The following is a 20665-nucleotide window of genomic DNA, read 5'->3' as shown; positions in this document are numbered from 1 at the left end:
TGAAGACTGACGAGGCACCAAGCAAGGTCTTCCTCTCCAACTGACACCAATCACAGTCACTGCTCCTTCTCTACAACCCACAGCTGTGACTGGCTGGCTGAGAGTGACAAACTAAGGAGATCAGTCACCCAGTGTCCAGAGACTATTAAAATACCACTCCTGCCACAGGGAATTAGGGACCCAAAAGCCCAGCCTATATAGATTAGGAAGTAGCAAGTTTTCTCATAAAACCATAAATGTCTGCCAGCTTTCCAACAATCTCTTTCTTACCTCTACTCTCCCCTGATTTACATACTTAGCTCATGGTCCCTTGGCCATCCCTTCCATTGTTCCACTGGATTGTAACTTGCTGATCTGTACCTTGGGGTTTATAATCCATTCTCAGTGGGATTTTGGAGTTTATAACAAACTAAAAGCTCTCCGCAGCTTAACTTCCTTTCTTCTCTGAGGTCTCTGCATATTAAATCCCTAGCTACTTTTATTTGCTTCCCTGATAATTTTTCCAGTGCTCACTTAAAAGACAAACTGCTTCTCTCCTGAGGAAGGTAGGATTGAGGGATGCAAACACCTGAGAGGAGCAGACCAGAGGGAGACCAGACGGGGGACGGAGGAAACTGGCTCCTCCTCCCCAATCGCCACTGTCTTGGTTTCTCAAAATATCAACAAGAGTCAAAGGCAAAATAATAATTTTAATTCAGTTTCAGAAAAAGATGTCATGTGATTCTGGATTACACGACAGTAAGAGGTTTGGTTTTTCTGGAAACACAAAGAAAAGAAATAACCTGCAATAGATTCAATGATAATTTTCTGGATCTTCTTCTTGCATCAAAAGCTATATATCTTCTCCCCAAGACCTGCTTCAAGAGCCAACTTAACTCTTTTATCTCCCGCTAGCTGGGACAGGCTAATTCTCCTCCACCCCCACCCCTCTCCTTCAGTCAGTCACACTGTGTGGGTGCTAAAGACCCTGGGCTCTGACCAATGGACAGAATTGTCCTTTGAGCCAGCATCCCACAGGCAGTGGCACCCGAATCCCCACTCCCAGTCCCCATGGCAGAGGCCACAGAGCTGGCATTGTTTCCACTGTCTCAGGAAGAAGGAGCCAAAGGCTGACCCTCAGCATAAATCAAGGCCTGACATGGAGAGAGAAAGAAGGCTCCCAAGCCCAGAGTAGGCTGCAAGCTGGGGGCAAGAAAAGGGAGTTTTTTGCAGTCATTCCATCCTTATAAATAAGGGGAAAACTGGACCCTTTTCCACCACTTTGGTTATGTAACATACTCTACTGCTGAGCTCCAAGGGGATCTGCAAGCAAAGAAGGGTCTAAACAAATCAGGATAACTTTGCCCCGGCCAAAGACAAGAGTAACAAACAGGAAGACAGGTCAGTGTGATCATTTGCAGGATGATGACGCTGGGAACTTCGGCTCTTCACATGGCTGCCAGCCCTACCGAGGACAACACAGTAAGAACCAAGACAACCACTCCAGACTGGTGTAGCTGGGAAATCGTCAGGCCTTTTCCTAGATCCCACATCTGTAAAAGTAAGGAAAAAAGTGTCAGCAATCAGGGTCCTGGTCACTCATGGTATCTTTCTCAGAAAAGAACTCCACTTAGAAACAGGCAATTTCTCTCAGCACGATTCTAGAGAAAAGCACTTCCCCCTTATTCGTGACCTTCGCCTTCCTCGAAACCCACAATACGGTACCTGCCACCCTCTTATCCCAATGACAGTAAAGGGAATCGATCCTCAGTCCCTATATAAGAACTTTCAGACTAAACAGATAAAACTTTCCCTCGTGACAACAAAACCAGATCAAGGTTTTCCAGAGTGTGTTTCTCCAAAAACTAGTTCCTCAGAATGTTAAAAGGCATTACTTAAGTTCTGAGGTCAAATAAATTTGGCAAACGTTTAAATACAAGACATCTTGAACAATTTACTAATGCACACTGTTAAATCTCCAAAATGGGGATATACTACATGGTTTTTTAGATATACTCAACCACTGAATCCTCTCTGGAAAGCAACATTTGTCCACTAGGGGAATGAGTATTTTTTAAAAAAATACTCTTTGGGACTTCCCTAGTGATCCAGTGGTTAAGACTCCACACTTCCAATGCAGGGGGTTCAATCCCTGGTGGGGAAATAATCCCACGTGATTCAAGGCATGGCCAAAAAAACCTCTTGGGATCTAGACCCAATTTTGTTTTGACTGTGACACACCCCCATGACTAAGAAATATCTTTTTAGTTACTACCCAATGTCTGTGCATATATATTTTATATATAAAAGTTCATGAAACAATAAGCAATATTTATCAACACCTTGTTGATATATTCTGTATGGTATATTCTATTTAAAGTTCTTTTTTCTTGGTAGCAACCCACTAAATAGATTTTCTACCCACTGAGTCAAAAAACACAGTTTAAACACTGACTTAGACTCTCTTGTGCCCTAGGGATATCAACATATCGTATTCTAAAAGCTCCCCTAGGGCTAAAGCAGAGTCTTCAGGTTTCACACTTTCCACACATGACTGCATCAACACAAATGAGCCCAAACTTTAAGAATGCTTCAGAGAAAAATTAGAACCTGGAAAAAACTCAAGATGAGAAGATGTCCCTATCTCAGGTGTCAAACAGCTTCTACCTACATAAGATTAGGAGTCAAAGAGACAAACAGTTGCTTGCTTATAAAGGAACAGTTCAATTAAGGTGCTGTCGTGTCCAACTCTTTGCAGCCCCATGGACTGCAGCACGCCAAGCCTCCCTGTCCATCACCAACTCCCAGAGCTTGCTCAAACTCATATCCATCAAGTCAGTGATGCCATCCAACCATCTCATCCTCTGTCGTCCCCTTCTCCTCCCACCTTCAATCTTTCCCAGCATCAGGGTCTTTTCCAATGAGTCAGTTCTTCACATCAGGTGGCCCAAAGTATTGGAGTTTCAGTTTCAGAATTACTCCTTCCAATGAATATTCAGGACTGACTTCCTTTAGGATAGACTGGTTGGATCTCTGCGGTCCAAGGGACCCTCAAGAGTCTTCCCCAATACCACAGTTCAAAAGCATCAATTCTTCAGTGCTCAGCTTTCTTTATGGTCCAACTCTCACATCTATACACGACTACTGGAAAAACCATAGCTTCGACTAGACAGACCTTTGTTGGTAAAGTAATGTCTCTGCTTTTTAATATGTTATCTAGGTTGGTCGTAGCTTTTCTCCCAAGGAGCAAGCATCTTTTAATTTCATGGCAGCAGTCACCATCTGCAGTGATTCTGGAGCCCAAGAAAGTAGCTCTAACTGTTTCCACTGTTTCCCCATCTATTTGCCATGAAGTGATAGGATCAGATGCCATGATCTCAGTTTTCTGAAAGTTGAGTTTTAAGCCAGTTTTTTCACTCTTTTCTTTCACTTTCATCAACAGGCTCTTTAGTTCCTCTTCACTTTCTGTCATAAGGGTGGTGTCATCTGCCTGTCTGAGGTTATTGATGTTTCTCCTAGCAATTCTGATTCCAGCTTGTGCTTTATCCAGCCGGGCATTTCATAAGATGTACTCTGCATATAAGTTAAATAAACATGGCGACAATATACAGCCGTGACATACTCCTTTTCCAATTTGGAACCAGTCTGTTGTTCATGTCTGGTTCTGTTGTTTCTTGACCTGCATGCAGATTTCTCAGGAGGCAGGTAAGGTGGTCTGGTATTCCCATCTCTTTCAGAATTTTCCAGTTTGCTGTGATCCACACAAAGGCTTTGGCATAATCAATGAAGCAGAAGTAGATGTTTTTCTGTAACTCTCTCGCTTTTTCAATGATCCAATGGATGTTGGCAATTTGATCTCTGGTTCCTCTGCCTTTTCTAAAACCAGCTTGAACATGTGGAAGTTCTTGGTTCATGTACTATTGAAGCCTGGCTTGGAGAATTTTGAGCATTACTTTGCTAGTGTGTGAGATGAATGCAATTGTGTGGTAGTTAGAACATTCTTTGGCATTGCCTTTCTTGTGGATTGAAATGAAAACTGGCCTTTTCCAGTCCTGTGGCCACTGCTGAGTTTTCCAAATTTGCTGGCATATTGAGTGCAGCCCTTTCACAGCATCATCTCTCAGGATTTGAAGTAGCTCAACTGGAATTTCATCCCTTCCACTAGTTTTGTTCATCGTGATGCTTTCTAAGGCCCATTTGACTTCGCACTCCAGGATGTCTGGCACTAGATGAGTGATCACACCATCATGGTTATCTGGGTCATGAAGATCTTTTTTGTACAGTTCTTCTGTGTATTCTTGCCACCTCTTCTTAGAATCTTCTACTTCTGTTAGGTCCATACCATTTCTGTCCTTCATTGTGCTTATCTTTGCATGAAATATTCCCCTGGTATCTCTAATTTTCTTGAAGAGATCGAGATCTCTAGTCTTTCCCAGTCTATTGTTTTCCTCTGTATCTTTGCACTAATCATTTAGGCTTTCTTATCTCTTCTTGCTATTCTTTGGAACTCTGAAATCAAATGGGTATATCTTGTCTTTTCTCCTTTGCCTTTAGCTTCTCTTCTTTTCTCAGCTATTTCTAAGGCCTCCTCAGACAACCATTTTGCCTTTTTGCATTTCTTTTTCTTGGGGATGGTCTTGATCCCTGCCTCCTATACCATGTCACAAACCCCCATCCATAGTTCTTCAGGCACTCTATCAGATCTAATCCCTCAAATCTATTTGTCACTTCCACTGTATAATCATAAGGGATTTGATTTAGGTCATACCTGAATGTTATAGTGGCTTTCCTTAGTTTTTTCAATCTTAAATTTTGCAATAAGGATTTCACGATATGAGCCACAGTCAGCTCCTGGTCTTGTTTTTGCTGACTGTATAGAGCTTCTCCATCTTTGGCTGCAAAGAATATAATCAATCTGATTTTAGTATTGACCATCTGGTGATGTCCATGTATAGAGTCTTCTCTAGGTTGCTGGAAGAAGGTGTTTGCTGTGACCAGTGCGTTCTCTTGGCAAAACTGTTAGTCTTTGCCCTGCTTCTTTTTTTTACTTCAAGGCCAAATTTGCCTGTCACTCAACGCATCTCTTGGCTTCCTACTTTTGCATTCCAGTCCCCTATAATGAAAAGGACATCTTTTTTGTGTGTTAATTCTAGAAGGTCTTGTAGGTCTTCATAGACTGTTCAGCTTCTTCAGCATTATTGGTTGGGGCATAGACTTGGATTACTGTGATACTTAATGGTTTGCGTTGGAAATAAACAGAGGTCATTCTGTCATATTTGAGAGTGTACCCAAGTACTGCATTTTGGACTCTTTGGTTGACTATGAGGGCTATTCCATTTCTTCTAAGGGATTCTTGCCCATATATTTTCTTGTAGGAAATATAATGGTCACTTGAATTAAATCCACCCATTCCAGTCCATTTTAATTCACTGATTCCTAAAATGTCAATGTTCACTTTTGCCATCTTCTGTTTGACCACTTCTAATTTACCTTGATTCATGGACCTAACAGTACAGGTTCCTACGCAGTACTGCTCTTTATAGCATCGGACTTTACTTCCATCACCATCACACCCACAACTGAGTGTTGTTTTTGCTTTGGCTCTAGCTCTTCATTCTTTCTGGAGTCGTTTCTCCACTCTTCTCCAGTAGTATATTGGGCACCTACCAACCTGGGGAGTTCATCTTTCAATGTCATATCTTTTTGCCTTTTTATACTATTCATGGGGCACAGTGCTTTCAAAAAAATAAAGGTACAATGCTTTACAAAAATATTGAGTTCTACTGGGTGGTGGTGATAGGGGGATATTCTCTAGCATATCAGAGATCCTGTCACTTCCTACTCTCTTTCATCAATTCCACCCTCCACTCCATTAGATTTTTTTTTTTCTTTTAACGTATGGGTAGATGTGCATTTACATGAATATGAATGTACAGGGAAAGTTCTGGATGTGATCTTGGAGAGACAGCAGTGAGCAGTCCTAGAGAAAAGTTCTTAGTTCCCTGCCCAGGAACTGAACCTAGGTAGCCTAGATGAAAATCAGGAATCCTAGCCACCAGACCACCAGGGGATAGAGCTCCATTAGATCTTCTGACAGCACAATTATCAAGCTCAGAGTGCAAGAACTATGGATTGTCACAGAGAACAAAATCCTGTCCCACACTCAGAGCCAGGACTTGCTAGAACAAACAAAAGCAGATTTAAGGGCTTAAGAAAAGCCCTGACTGAGTTCTGACATTTTATAAAATCTCTTCCCCATCCCTCCCCCCATTCTGAGACAAAAGCAAATATATGGCAAGTCCCTGCCTGAGCCAGGATGCCAAGAGAGGAAGCTGATCAGCTGATTTTATTGGAGAGCTTTGTTCCAATAAAGCTTATTCTGTTTGGAATAAGAAGTCATTAATGGAAATGCTCTCCCTCTGCCTCCCTTCCCCCTGAGGGAAATGAAGTCATTTTGAATCAAACTGAACACTGCCCCAGGGAACAGTTAATAGATACACTTAATTTAATAGGTCATTTAGTCTCTCACTTAGTTCTGATTCCATTAAACTGTCTACTGGACCAGAGTAAAATTCACAAAGTGCTTGTCTCTGAGCTCTAATGCGGAAGCTACAAAAGGTCAAATTAAGGCAAGAACATCCAACTGACAGATGGCTCAGGGCGAGAGATAATGGAAAACCATAAAGAAGGAAGCTGTAATTATCTTCCTGACAAAGGAAGCAAGACCAGGGGTAGGGAGACCACAAAATATAAATCTTAAAGTGCTGTAGGAGAGACTGATCCCTGACCTGGGGCAGGTTTGATTTCTTAATAAAAAGAGGGGGACACCAGTTTGAACTGACCCCAAGCTCATATAGGAGGCAACTTGGACAGAGTTCAGGCTGTCAAAAGATTTCTAGACCCAATATTGAGATCCTAGACACTTGGTTTCTTGTTGAAGTTGGCCCCATTCTAGTAGTTCAAAACAAATAAAAAACAAAAGCAGTTAACATAATCCAATATCAAGTTAATAATAATCAGTATACTTGACTCCAGATTTGTCACTTTGTCCTGATGGGAAGATTAAGACTGAAAGCAGAAACTATGTTATCTAGTTCATAAACGAACCTCCAATGTCTACAACAGTGCCTGACACAACAGGTAACAATTTCTGTCTGATAAACATGCCTTCTATGCCAGACTGTGGCCCGGCTTCAGGGCTCTCTTTTAGTATTGACCCTTTAAAACTGCAGAGTTCCCTGAGACCCTGAAAGCATCTGCCAGGTCTATGTCCATACTCAGCTACATCACCAGCTGTGCTGCCTGGCAGTGCCCAGGCAATCTAGTTTAGCTTTGTCCAAGAGGCCCTTGAGCAAACACCCAGCACAACTAACTTTAAGAAAAGTACTAAACCCAGACCAGGAAAGAGAATACTCTGAGCCTCTCCACTCCTTTCACCTAGAAAATATACAAGTCTACAATTAACTTACCAAGTGTCGGATCCCATTCCAGGTGTGATACATGAGAGGGAAGACAAGTGCAAATTTGGCTGTGTGGATCAGTGCTGGCCCCAAACACAGGGACTTCACAAATTCCAAATGAGACTCAAAGCTCCCAGGGACCAAGAGGGCCGACAAGCCAAAAAGAGAGACTCCTGAGGAGAAACAAAATAAGCCCATCACAGCTGTCCATCAGCTACAACCAATAAAACACATAAAACTGGTTTCTATGACAGTCCCTAGCACTTCACACAATTCTAAACCAATTTAAAATGGGGAAGATTTAAACTAATGCTCACATGTGTAGTAGGAGATAGGTTCCATGGAATCTGACTCCAATCTCTTAAATTTAGAATATATATTTTAGCATCTTAATCCTTCATCCAACATTGCTCTCTATAAAAACTTTTACTACCACTTTAGAAGTCACCTCTGCTGTATCTATATCTTCTCACTAAGAAAAAATAAAAACAGTATACTCAGTTCAAGAAAAAGATTGAGAAAAAAAAATTTAAATCAATCAAATCTCTACCACACAAAAATTTAACTCAAAATGAATCAGAGACCTTAATGTAAGAACTAAAACCATAAAACCAAGAAAACACATGAGTAAATCTTTAGGACTTTGGATCAGCAGTGGTTTCTTAGGTACGACACCAAACCAGAACCAACAAAATAATAACTTGGAGTTCATCAAAACTAAACACTTTTTGGGGCCGTCCATTTCTCCGTTAGTCTGGAAGGACGCTGATGCTGAGAAAGCTACCATGGCTTTCAGTTCTTTGACGAAACTTCAGATTGTTGGAGCATTCACTGTATTCCGGGGGTGCAGCTTTCTCTAAGTTTGCTGTGGCTGAACCAAGAAAGCAAGCATATGCAGACTACTACAGAAATTATGATTCCATGAAAGATTTTTGAGGAGATGAGGAAGGCTGGTATCTTTCACAGTGCAAAGTGATTTCACAACGTGAAGAATTTCTTCAGGTTGAGTTCCATGGAAGTTTGTCAGTGAACTGTAATCTGAACTACGAAACTACGACATAAGAATAATGGAATAAGGAATAATATGTGTTGATAAATCAACAAATACTATGGAAAAAAATAAAAATGCAATGCCAACAAGAAAGTAAAAAGACAACATATACAATGAGAGAAAATTTTTGCACATTGTTATGTCTGATAAGGGACTTATATACAGAATATATTAAAGACTCTTACAGCTCAATAATTAAAAAGACAACCTAGTTTAAAAATGGGCAGAGGATATGAATAAATCTCTCTCCAAAGAAGGTAAGTAAAAGGTCCATAAGTATATGAAAAGATGCTCAATACCATTAGCCACTAGGGAAATGCAGATCAAAACTATGAGAAGCCACTTCGTACCCACTAGGCTATACCGTTAGTGATCCATACCCATGGGTTCTGCATCCAAATGAATTTGAATGGAAAATATTAGAAAAAAGATTCCAGGACTTTCCTGGTGATCCAGTGGTTAAGAATCCAGCTACAAATGCAGAGGACATGGGTTCAACCCCTGGCCCGGGAAGACCTGAGATACCAGAAAATGCTGCTCAGAAATGTTTTGCTTTCCCTCAGGGCATGAATACTCCTGCCACCCCACCCCCTAGAGGCTGCAGGGGAGCAGACAGGCAGAGTATATCATGATATGAGTTTGACAACACTTTAGATAAAAAAACAGCAATCAGGTGCTGCCAACCTGAGTTTTAATCATCATTTGAACAGATTCACCAAGGCCCTTTTAGATGTTTTCATTTTCTTTTGCAGTGACATCTACAGGGGTTTGCTGGGAAGAAGTATCAAAGTTTACAATGGCTTGTGGAAGTGCCAACAGGATTTACTGACAATCTGCACAGTTCTTTGTGTTGTAGCACTTAACTGCAGAGGAGCAGGCTGAAGTTGGCCTTGGCAGTCAATAGAAAGCACTAATTTTTCTAAGTGATTAGATGGGACAGCTTCAGTGGCTTTGTTTTCCCAATTTAAATTGTTTAGATGTTAAAAAGTCTCTCCTCAGGTTCTAAGAGGAGAGTCTATTTTCTGCTTCCCAGTATACTAAACATTAAGAAGAGGACTTGGTAAATTCCATACTTATTTCTTCTCACATACTTTTCATTTGTAAAGAGAAAGCTTTGGCCAATTTGTGACTGAATTAACTAATTGATATTCTGTGTTTGAAGATGTGACACAATAAAAAATACACATGTGGTCTTTTTCCCAAATCCTGGTACACAGCTCCTAAAACTCTTGGAGTGAGTTTTTTGTATACTAATGAGATGGCTGGTAGCTGGGGGCGCCTAGACAGCTTCGAGATGGGGGGCTAGCTGCCAGGAAGAGCAAAGCATGATTGGAGGATTGGGACTTTTAGTCCCATACATCCCTCCCCTTCCCTGTCTACTCCCCGCTTCCTCTCACTACATACACACACCTGTGAGTGGCTGGTGATCGAGCTAATGACCAATGGGCAATGATTAATCAATACTGCCTAGGCACTGAAGCCACCATAAACTACAGAATTTGGACAGCTTCTAGGTTATTGAACACAAGGATGTGCTGGGAGGGTGGTGTGCCCAGAGAAGCATGGAAGCTTCAAACACACTTTCCCCTCTGTTCCCGTATACCTTGCCCTTTGTAATCTCCTCCATTGCCTTTTATTTTGAAAACCAATATGTCTAAATAAAGTGTCTTCCTGAGTTATGGTGAGCTCTTCTATTAAATTATCAAAACTGAGGAAGGGGTCATGTGAACCCTGGTTTACAGCTGCAACTTTATGTATATAATTCTCAAAGTCCTAGCTAGGCATTATAAGCAGAAAAGGAAGGGATGATATAGTAGCTAGTTAGTGACAAAGTTGGAACTGAACTCAGAAATACCCAAAGTTTGTGCTTTTTCTCTACACTGCCTCAGTTGGGAATGACCAGGGTGTAACACATCACATCTGAGAATCAGTAACTCATGTCCTACCTCATGAAAAGCCCAGAAAAACAGGGTTTTCAGAGTTCCATTAGTTACTTTATAATCTGTCAGTTCTTTGGCTTTTCTAGAAAAGAAGTGACTACCTGAGCAGGTTGCCTATACAGTCAAGTGACCTCTCACTGAAGTTCTGATTTTCAATCCGACCTGTTTTTAAAGACTACCCAGAACATTCAGGACCACTCTTCTTCTCATTCAAGTTAACTGTACAATTTATTTACAGCTGCATTCTACATTAGGACTTCCCTGGTGGCTCAGATGGTAAAGCGTCTGCCTACAATGTGGGAGACCTGGGTTCGATCCCTGGGTTGGGAAGATCCTCTGGAGAAGGAAATGGCAACCCACTCCAGTACTCTTGCCTGGAAAATCCCATGGATGGAGGAGCCCGGTAAGCTACAGTCCATGGGGTCGCAAAGAGTTGGACATGACTGAGCGACTTCACTCACTTCTAACGTATCTGTTGTTTGGCACCCACATTTTATTTTTCGAATCTCATTCTTTAAAAAAAAAAAATTTTATTTGGCTGTGCTGGGTCTTAGTTGTGGCATGTGGGCTCTAGTTCCCTGACCAGGGATAGAACCCGGGCCCCCTGCATGGGAGCATGGAGTCTTAGCCACTGGATCACCAGAGGAGTCCCTCAAATCTCATTCTTTTCATTGTTGTACATTGCATTTTGATCAGCCTTTCCCAGTCTTATTCACACTGCAGCTTCAGCTACCTGCCATTTTCAAGGAATTTACCTAATTTCACCTAGATTTTTACACTGTGGCTATGAAAAATCACAAGTATTTTAATCCCATACAGAATCTAAGCAATGGAAAAGTGTTACTGGCTTCTTTTTCCGTCTTTTAAAGAACTGCTTGTAAAGTTCTTCCTCAATAAATTCTATTTAAAGTCAAACTAGTGTCATCATGCTTTTTTAGTTCAACATGCTTTTTAGAGTATCAGCCACAAAATCTCTACAGTATGAATAAACACCTCATCATGGATTTGTCTAGCCCAGCTTGTTCTGTTACTGAAACAAATGAGAACGTAAACTTTTTTTGATTTCTTATGGTCGATGGGATCAAGTTCCAACATCTCAACACAGCAGTCAAAGTCCTTTAGAGTCCAGGACACTTTCCAGCCTTATCTTTTGCCACTTTTTCCATGACACAACTCTTAAACAATCTAGTTATCATTATCCAACCTTATCTTCTGCCACTTCCGTAACACAGCTCTTAAACAAGCAGACCTACTTATCATCATCCAAGATTCTGGATGCTTCCCAAACCCTGGGCCTTTGCATCTGGTGGTTTCTCTGTTGGAACATTCTCCTCTACCTCCTTTCCATGAATTCTCCCGCCCGCTCTTCTTTCAAGATCTCCAACTCCTGCACAGGTGGTCTCACCTCTGGGACCTCGTATCTCTATTAAAAAATTATCCCAATGCATTATAAATATTTGTCTTATTCCTTATATTCTTTTACCCTTGAGGGTAGACACTTTTATCACTATCCAATTTCTAATGCTTAACAGAAGATTAATTAGAAGTTAGGAGGAACTGGTTCCAAATAGGAAAAGGAGTACATCAAGGCTGTATATTGTCACCCTGCTTATTTAACTTCTATGCAGAGTACATCATGAGAAACACTGGGCTAGAGGAAGCACAAGCTGGAATCAAGACTGCCGGGAGAAATATCAAGAATCTCAGATATGCAGATGACACCACCCTTATGGCAGAAAGTGAAGAACTAAAGAGCCTCTTGAAAGTGAAAGAGGAGAGTGAAAAAGTTGGTTTAAAGCTCAACATTCAGAAAACTAAGATCATAGCATCTGGTCCCATCACTTCATGGCAAACAGATGGGGAAACAGTGGAAACAGTGGCTCACTTTATTTTTCTGGGCTCCAAAATCACCGCAGATGGTGATTGCAGCCACGAAATTAAAAGATCCTTACTCCTTGGAAGAAAAATTATGACTAACCTAGACATCATATTAAAAGCAGAAACATTACTTTGTCAACAAAGATCCATCTAGTTAAGGCTATGGTTTTTCCAGTGGTCATGTATGGATGTAAGAGTTGGACTATAAAGAAAGCTGAGCACAGAAGAATTGATGCTTTTGAACTGTGGTCTTGGAGAAGACTCTTGAGAGTCGCTTGGAGTGCAAGGAGATCCAACCAGTCCATCCTAAAGGAGATCAGTCCTGGGTGTTCATTGGAAGGACTGATGTTGAAGATGAAACTCCTAATACTTTGGCCACTTAATCAGAAGAGCTGACTCATTTGAACAGACATTGATGCTAGGAAAGATTTGAGGGCAGGAGGAGAAGGGGACGACAGAAGATGAGATGGTTAGATTGCATCACCGACTCAATGGACATGGGTTTGGATGGACTCTGGGAGTTGGTGATGGACAGGGAGGCCTAGTGTGCTGTGGTTCATGGGGTCGCAAAGAGTCAGACACGACTGAGTGACTAAACTGACTGAGGAGAAACAAACATTTCTGAACTGACCACCATAAGCAAAGTGACTGACATGGTTGCATTCATTTAGCCTAAAAATCACTGGAAGGACGAGAGCAGTTTATTAGGTTAATAGTTTCCATTACTGGGCTTCCCTGGTGGCTAAGAAGGTAAAGAATCTGCCTGCAATTAAGGAGACCCAGGTTTGATCCCTGGGTTGGGAAGATTCCCTGGAGAAGGTAATGGCTACACACTACAGGATTCTTACCATGGACAGAGGAGCCTGGTGGGCTATGGTCCATGGAGTCACAGAGCTGGGCATGACTGAGTGACTAAGACACTCATACAAGCACCCATTGAGTGCTAGAGGATATGAATGGTAAATAAGGTAGATGCAAGTCCTACTCTCTGAAGAGTTTACAGTCTAATAAAAGAGACCGATTTATAAAAAGCTGTGAAGAAACAGTGCAATAAGAACTATGAAGGAATAGTGTTGTGAAATTGAAAAGTAATAACAGAACTAGAAACAAACCAGAGCTACTACTTTTGATATGGTGGTGAGTAAAGTATACATTGAGCTGACAATTTTGTGGAGATCTAAGAAATAAGAAGGAACTAACCACACACTGTAGCAAGAGGAAGGGGTGGACATTTCAGATCAAGGGAATAAAACATGTAATGGCTCTGGGAAGAGAAAGAGTTTTTACCTGTTCCAAAGAATTCAAAGACAAGTGTGGCCAGAACAGAGTAAGCACGGGGATAAACGGCAGCATGACTCAGGCAAGGGCCAGATCAGGCAGAGTGTTTTAGGTCATGGTGCAGAGTTGAATTTTAATCTAAGTGCAAAGGCAAACACTGTAAGAGGAAGATCCTAAGTGTGACCTGATTCAATTTATTTTCAAGAGATTTTTATTGTTCTTGCTATTGTGTGAAAAATAGATTGGAGGAGCGCCACAAGATCACAGCTGCTGGGACTGACTTCATTTCAGGTCAAATGATCAAATTCTTCTCGCCATTTGGTCCAGTACACACCATCTTCCAAGAGACTACTGCTATCAAATTTATTGTGCTTCTCATCCCTGTTTTCCTAAGTCAACATCCAGAGTGTAGTTTCTTGAAATCCCATCAACTCTGGAATAGGCATTAATATTTTAAAACAAGGAATAAACAGAGGCTTAGAGAGGTAACTAAGTTGCCTAAATCATCCACCTAGCAAAAATCTGTTCCAGTTTTGAAGTAGGGACTTTCAGAATTTAAGGGAAACATGCTAACTACTATTCTACAGCAATCAACTACCGTTACAGAATTAAGGGAAAAAGTTTGGGAAGAAGAGTATACATACGAACAAATACACGGTCATTCAAAGGGGAAAAACAGAAAAAAAAATAATTATTAAGTTCAGCTGTGTAAAAAAAACATACAACTTTAGCCATACTTAGCAAACTAATACTTCTTTACATTATAGTCTATGAAAGATTCAATATCCTCTTTTTTCATTCAGTAGCGATAAATATACTGAGATAATATGGAACTGTTTGCATACTGAGTCATGTCCAGCTCTATGCAACCTCACAGACTGTAGCCAGCCAGGCTCCTCTATCCATGGACTTTTTCAGGCAAGAATACTAGAATGGCTTGCCATTTCCTACTCCAGGGAATCCTGCCAACCTAAGGATCAAACCCACGTCTCCCACAATAGCAGGTGGATTCTTTACCACTGAGCCACCCGGGAAGCCCAATAATTGAAACTATAGCCTAATAAATAAATTGTTCTTGTCCTTCCAATGATTTTTAGGACTCAATCTGTTTATAAACACCACCACACTAAGCAAAAAGTATCAATCTAAAAATTGTAAGATTCTAAGTAAGAAAAAATAAAGTAACTATGAATTTATAGTTAAAGCAAGTTGGAATCAAGATTGCCGGGAGAAATATCAATAATCTCAGATATGCAGATGACACCACCCTTATGGCAGAAAGTGAAGAGGAACTAAAAAGCCTCTCGATGAAAGTGAAACAGGAGAGTGAAAAAGTTGGCTTAAAGCTTAACATTCAGAAAACTAAGATCATGGCATCTGGTCCCATCACCTCATGGGAAACAGATGGGGAGACAGTGGAAACAGTGTCAGGCTTTATTTTTTTGGGCTCCAAAATCACTGCAGATGGTGACTGCAGCCATGAAATTAAAGGACACTTACTCCTTGGAAGGAAAGTTATGACCAACCTAGATAGCATATTAAAAAGCAGAGACATTACTTTGCCAACAAAGGTCCGTCTGGTCAAGGCTATGGTTTTTCCACTGGTCATGTATGGATGTGAGAGTTGGACTGTGAAGAAAGCTGAGTGCCGAAAAATTGATGCTTTTGAACTGTGGAGAAGACTCTTGAGAGTCCCTTGGACTGCAAGGAGATCCAACCAGTCCATCATGAAGGAGATAAGCCCTGGGTGTTCACTGGAAGGACTGATGCTGAAGCTGAAATTCCAATACTTTGGCCACCTCATGCAAACAGTTGACTCATTGGAAAAGACCCTGATGCTGGGAGGGATTGGGGGCAGGAGGAGAAGGGGACGACAGAGGATGAGATGGCTGGATGGCATCACCGACTCGATGGGCATGAGTTTGAGTAAATTCCGGGAATTTGTGACGTACAGGGAGGCCTAGCGTGCTGCGATTCATGGGGTCGAAAAGAGTCGGACACGACTGAGCAACTGAACTTAACTGAATCCTAAAATTTATCCTATTATTTAAGTGCAAGTACGTTAAAAATCAGAAACTGTACCCATTCTCAGACAACACCAATCATCCTTATACCTGGATTCCATTATTACTTTACCAACCAAAGAAAAGGCAACACAGGAATAATAACATTGGATCTTAAGATAGGAGTTCCTATCCTTACTTGATTACCAACAAAACTAATCTAATTTTGAATCACAGACTTAGTTTTAGATAATTTCTCCAATGTCTCAGCAGTAGCTTCCTAAATGCAGGAGCCCTATACTTGAGTCCTGTTGATGACCACTTCAGTAAAAACATACTCTATGGAAGACTAGGAGGGACCCCAAAGGATATTATGAAAAACAAATACTGCAGCTGTATTTCATATTATATAAATAAACAGAAATTGTGGTTTGTTACCAGGATCTTTTGAGAATGGAGAATGAGTTACTATTTCTGTATTTGATCAATCCCAGGTGACGAAAAATGGGTGCTAAAATGGATTTTCTGAAAGAATAAGGTTGATGATTAATCGTAGACTGTGTTTGGTCAATGTTCAGTCAGCCAGGCTATCTCCATTATATTTCTGTATCTGTTCTCTGTAATGTCAATAAATATAATATCAGGACATGCTAGGAATAGTTTAAAAACTGGATAAGAAAATTTTTTAAAAAGAAAATTAAAAACTGGTTAAGAAAAGAACCTGAGCATTGGGGAACTCATAATTAACTGTTAAAGAAATGAATGAACAACAAGCTTCAGTGGACTTATCGTTTTCTCTATATCAAGCTGCTGAGTTGCAAAGGAGACACTATCAAGAGTCACAGAAATAGCAAAGCTTTTCAAAGAAATGTGTGTGTATGTGTCTGTGTGTTCATGTGCAGATAAAAACACACATACATACCTGCACTCAAGGCAATACCAGTGCCACGGTGGCAAATGGACATCGCCATGGGAAGAGACCAGCTGAAAAGAAACACACAAAGGCAATTTATAAGAGGAACAGAGGACACCATTGTAGAGAATCCATCTTGGAAAAGAAAACATAAACTACTTTGGAAACAGGCAACTATTTATCACAAAGCAAAACCAAACAGCTTTCATATTTCTGTGTTTCCACTCTCCAGGTTAAAAGCAAGAAGATGATTTATTTAAGAAGTCCCTCCCTTTTCTAGACTGCATCACTAACAGAGATGAGAAATTAATTAAGACTCAAATTCCTTTCATAAAAGAAATAACATGTGTCAAAAACATTAAAGTTGCATACAGTTAGAAAATAAACACTAGAATACAACCATCTGGGGCGTTCCTTTCCTCCAGTATTAAGACAGAAGTAGAAGAAAACTTGAGTTTTATTTATCTACTGTTTCACATAACATAGTCATCCATGAACTTTATTATTATACAACCAAAAATATTCAAATTGAGCATATCATTCACTCCCTAATAAATTACTTATCCCAAATTTAAAATCTAATTTTGCTGGATTTAGTATATATTTCTTAAATCCACAAGTGTTTTGAAATACTCTGTCATCAAACCCTTTTAAAAATCATGTTCTCATCTGTCTATCTGCCAATGCTTTTCCTTAGAAGGATAAGCAATACTTCTATATTCTGGACCTAGTTCTCTTGCTCAAGAGAGAATTGATTAGTAAAATGGGAAGAACAGGCATCTTTGAATAAAGTTAACATTCATCCTGAAAAGTCAGCTTAGAGAATGTTGAGCATAATCAGACCATATAATCCACACTCTAAAGGAAAGGAATTCCAGTAGATTGAAAAGATCATGAAAATAAATTCTATGTAATAAAAATGGCCACAGTAAAAAAAAGAGCAATGTCTATGTAATAAAAATGATCACAATAATAAGTGTAATAAATAATGTCTATGTAAAAAAAATTCTATGTAATGGTTACAGTATTTAAAAAAAAAGAATAATGTCTAAAGAAACCAAGAAAACTGGCTAGACACCACTCTAGATTAACTCAGACTAACAAGATAAATATAAAAGGCAGAAGAAGAGCCTCATAACAAAGGACAAGGAGAGAACAATGGCATAATTTGATCAGAAGAATCAGGAGACTAAAACCCAGAATGAGCTGAGGCTTGCAAAAATGTCAAGGACAACAAAAAGGGGCTTTTAAGATTGTACTCAGGGAAAGAAAGCCTCCTAACTAGGGTTGACAATTTTATGTTAATGGATAACAGAGTGCAAAGCAGATTGCTCAACTACTTTATTTGTCAAAGAGAATGATTATTAGACTAAAAAAGAGAGAACAAATATTGATTTGAGAGAACCGGGGAGGGGAAAAGTGGGGAAATAATAAGACACTACTTAGCATTCCAAATGCAATTAGGACTCCTGGCCAGATGAATTAAACCCCAAGGGCTAACACATGAAATATAACCACTGATCTTGTAATCTTTAAGAAATACTGAATGGAAAACCGGAATGATATGAAGTCAAATGTTAACCTAACTTTAAAAAATGGTTAAAATCATAGGCTGGTTAGCCTAGTACAGAGCTGCTAAAGGAAATTTTATTTTCTAAATAATCATGATAGTATTTCCAGTCCCATATGATCTTCTAGAATCTTGTCACTCCTCATCACACCGTATTTATATTTAGCCCCTTGACTCTGGGCAGGACTTCATGACCGACTACCTCATGATACAGAGCACAGCAGATCTGGCACTGCACGACTTCCAAATCACTTGCGCTCCTTCCATCGCTCCATCCTTCTCTCATGCTGTAAGGAAGCCTGAAATAGTCTATGCAGAGAGATCAAGTAGAAAGATCCATGCAGAGAGAAAATGAAGGCCAACTCTAAAAGCCAGAATCAATCCAAGACATGTGAGTAAATGAATCTTCAAATTATTTCAGCCCCAGTTTGTGTTTTTTCGTTGAGGCCTCAGACATCATGAGGCAGAGACTAATAGGTCACCACCAGTATTTCCTTCTGAACACATGTAAGAATCTAGCACAGAAAATCAAGACTGATTTAACTCAGTTAGAGAAAAGTGACGACTAGAAGCCAGTAAGATTTCCTTTAGGAAAATTTTTTTTCAGGAAATACTGAGATCCTTTTCAACACAGGTTATATCTTATTCTCTTATTCACCTTTGTATTTCAACTTCAAAAAGAGTACCAAGTGCACTGAGCAATTAACAAACAGCTCCTGATTTGAAGAGTGTTGATTTTTCCCCTTTTTTTGACTGTTAGTAGAATGTTAACCAAGAAAAAGCTAGAGACATAGGCTATACGAATTTCAGCCAGTGATCTAACAATCATGCTGCAAACAATACCATCAAAAAAGCAAAAAGGAAAGAAGATATATAAATGGCCAGTAAGTATATGCAAAGATGTTCAACATCATCAATCATTAGAAAAATGCACATCGAAATCACAATGAAATACCTCTTCACATTCATTAGGATGGTTATTATTAAAACAACAACAAAAACAGTAAATCACAAGTGTTGGTGAGGATGTGGAAAAACTGGAACCCTTGTGCACACTGCTGGTGGAAATGTAAAAAGTGCTACTGCCCCTACGGTCAATACATTGTTTTCTCAAAAAATTAAGTATAGAATTACCATAATCCAGCAATTCCACTTCTAGGATATACCCCCAAAGAATTGAAAGCAGAGGTTCAAAGAGATATCTGTGTGCCCATGTTCGTAGCAGCATTACTCACAATAGCCAAAAGATAGAAACAATTCAAATGAATAGATAAGCAAAAAGTGGCACATATGTACAATGGGATATTATTCAGCCTTAAAAAGAAACGGAATTCTGATAGATTCTTCAACACAGGTTAACCTTGAGGACATTATACCAGATGCAATAAGCCAGATACAAAAACACAAACATCATATGATTCTACTTTATGAGGTCCCTGGTGGCTCAGGGGGTAAACAATCCGCCTGCAATGTGGGAGACCTGGGTTTGATCCCTGAGTTGGGAAGATCCCCTGGAGAAGGAAATAGCAATGCATTCCAGTATTCTTGCCTGCAGAATCCCCACGGAGAGAGAAGCTTGGTGGGCTACAGTCCACGGGGTCGCAAAGAGTCAGACACAACTGAGTAACTACGCACAGCACACAGGGCAGTCAAATTTATAAAGACGGAAACGCGAATGGTGGTTGCCAGTGGCAGGGGTAATAGGAATTACTGTACAGAGTTTTGGTTCGGGAAGATTAAAAGATTCTGGAGATAAATAGTAGTGATGGTTGCACAACAATGTGAATGTACTTAATGCCACTGAATTGTACACTTAAAAATCAATAAATCAATAAACTGCTTAAGTTTGTTATGTATATTTTACCACAAATTTTAAACAAGGTTAAAAGGCAACCCAACATAAAAATGAGCATAGGACTTGAATATTCATTTCTCTAAAGAAGATATACAGATGGCCAGCAAACACATGAAAAGATGTTCAACATCAATAAAAGTTGTCAGGGGGGAAAAAAATGGGCTTAGATCTATTTTACATAGTTCATGGTAGAACTAAAGCCACTGTGCAGAAGATATAAGTTATAGTAAGTTCAATAAAATAAGGGTCTTTCTGATAGTAAGAGAAATTTCCAAACTGGAAAAGGGTGATGTGAGTTTCTTGTCACTGGAGGTATGCAAGCATAAGTAGACATTTGTTTACAAAAATATTGCAGAGGAAATTTACTCATTTGTGGCTTTTAAACTTTTTTCTTTTTTTGAGTAGCACCCTTTCTTCAAAAACAAAATCCTTTGTCAAGTTGCTTTGGTTACAGCCAGGTCTAAGGGCCTACAGTACAATCTGCATGTTGGCCAGTCCCACACAACTACTCACAGAAGTGGGTAATTGTGATACCTAATGAAGTATCCCAAGCCCCAAGCAGTATTCTTAAAACCAATGTGGTTGAAAATTAAATTAAAACCTAAGAACTCTTCCAACTCTAAATATTTAAAATATTTTTCTAACATCTTTTAAAATGACTTGTTTTCCTGAAAATGTAATTCCCTATATATACTTTTGCTTTGATAGTGACAATTTACTAAGAGATAAAGAATACTT

The 20665-nt window shown here is 39.8% G+C and overlaps 1 protein-coding gene across 6 annotated transcripts in view; it reads right to left on the bottom strand.

Moving 5' to 3' along the window:
* Positions 1 to 669: 669 nt before the first annotated feature.
* Positions 670 to 20665, bottom strand: part of SDHC (succinate dehydrogenase complex subunit C) — a 31690-nt gene continuing 11694 nt past the window's right edge. For 3 of the 6 annotated variants that reach the window (XM_020907069.2, XM_070467670.1, XM_070467671.1), the window contains 3 exons: positions 16512 to 16573; positions 7449 to 7612; positions 1261 to 1532 (listed from right to left, as the gene is read on the bottom strand). In XM_020907069.2, coding sequence (XP_020762728.1) covers positions 1428 to 1532; positions 7449 to 7612; positions 16512 to 16573 — 331 coding nt within the window. In that variant the 3' untranslated portion in view covers positions 1261 to 1427. Of the gene's footprint in view, positions 1533 to 4747; positions 4875 to 7448; positions 7613 to 16511; positions 16574 to 20665 lie in introns of all 6 variants that reach the window. The other 3 variants (XR_011487732.1, XM_070467668.1, XM_070467669.1) reach the window with 3 other exon arrangements.

This window comes from Odocoileus virginianus, chromosome 5 (assembly GCF_023699985.2).
Source record: "Odocoileus virginianus isolate 20LAN1187 ecotype Illinois chromosome 5, Ovbor_1.2, whole genome shotgun sequence".
NCBI lineage: Eukaryota > Metazoa > Chordata > Mammalia > Artiodactyla > Cervidae > Odocoileus > Odocoileus virginianus.
The sequence above is the reverse complement of the archived record's forward strand: the minus strand, read 5'-3'. Positions and strand labels throughout refer to the sequence as shown.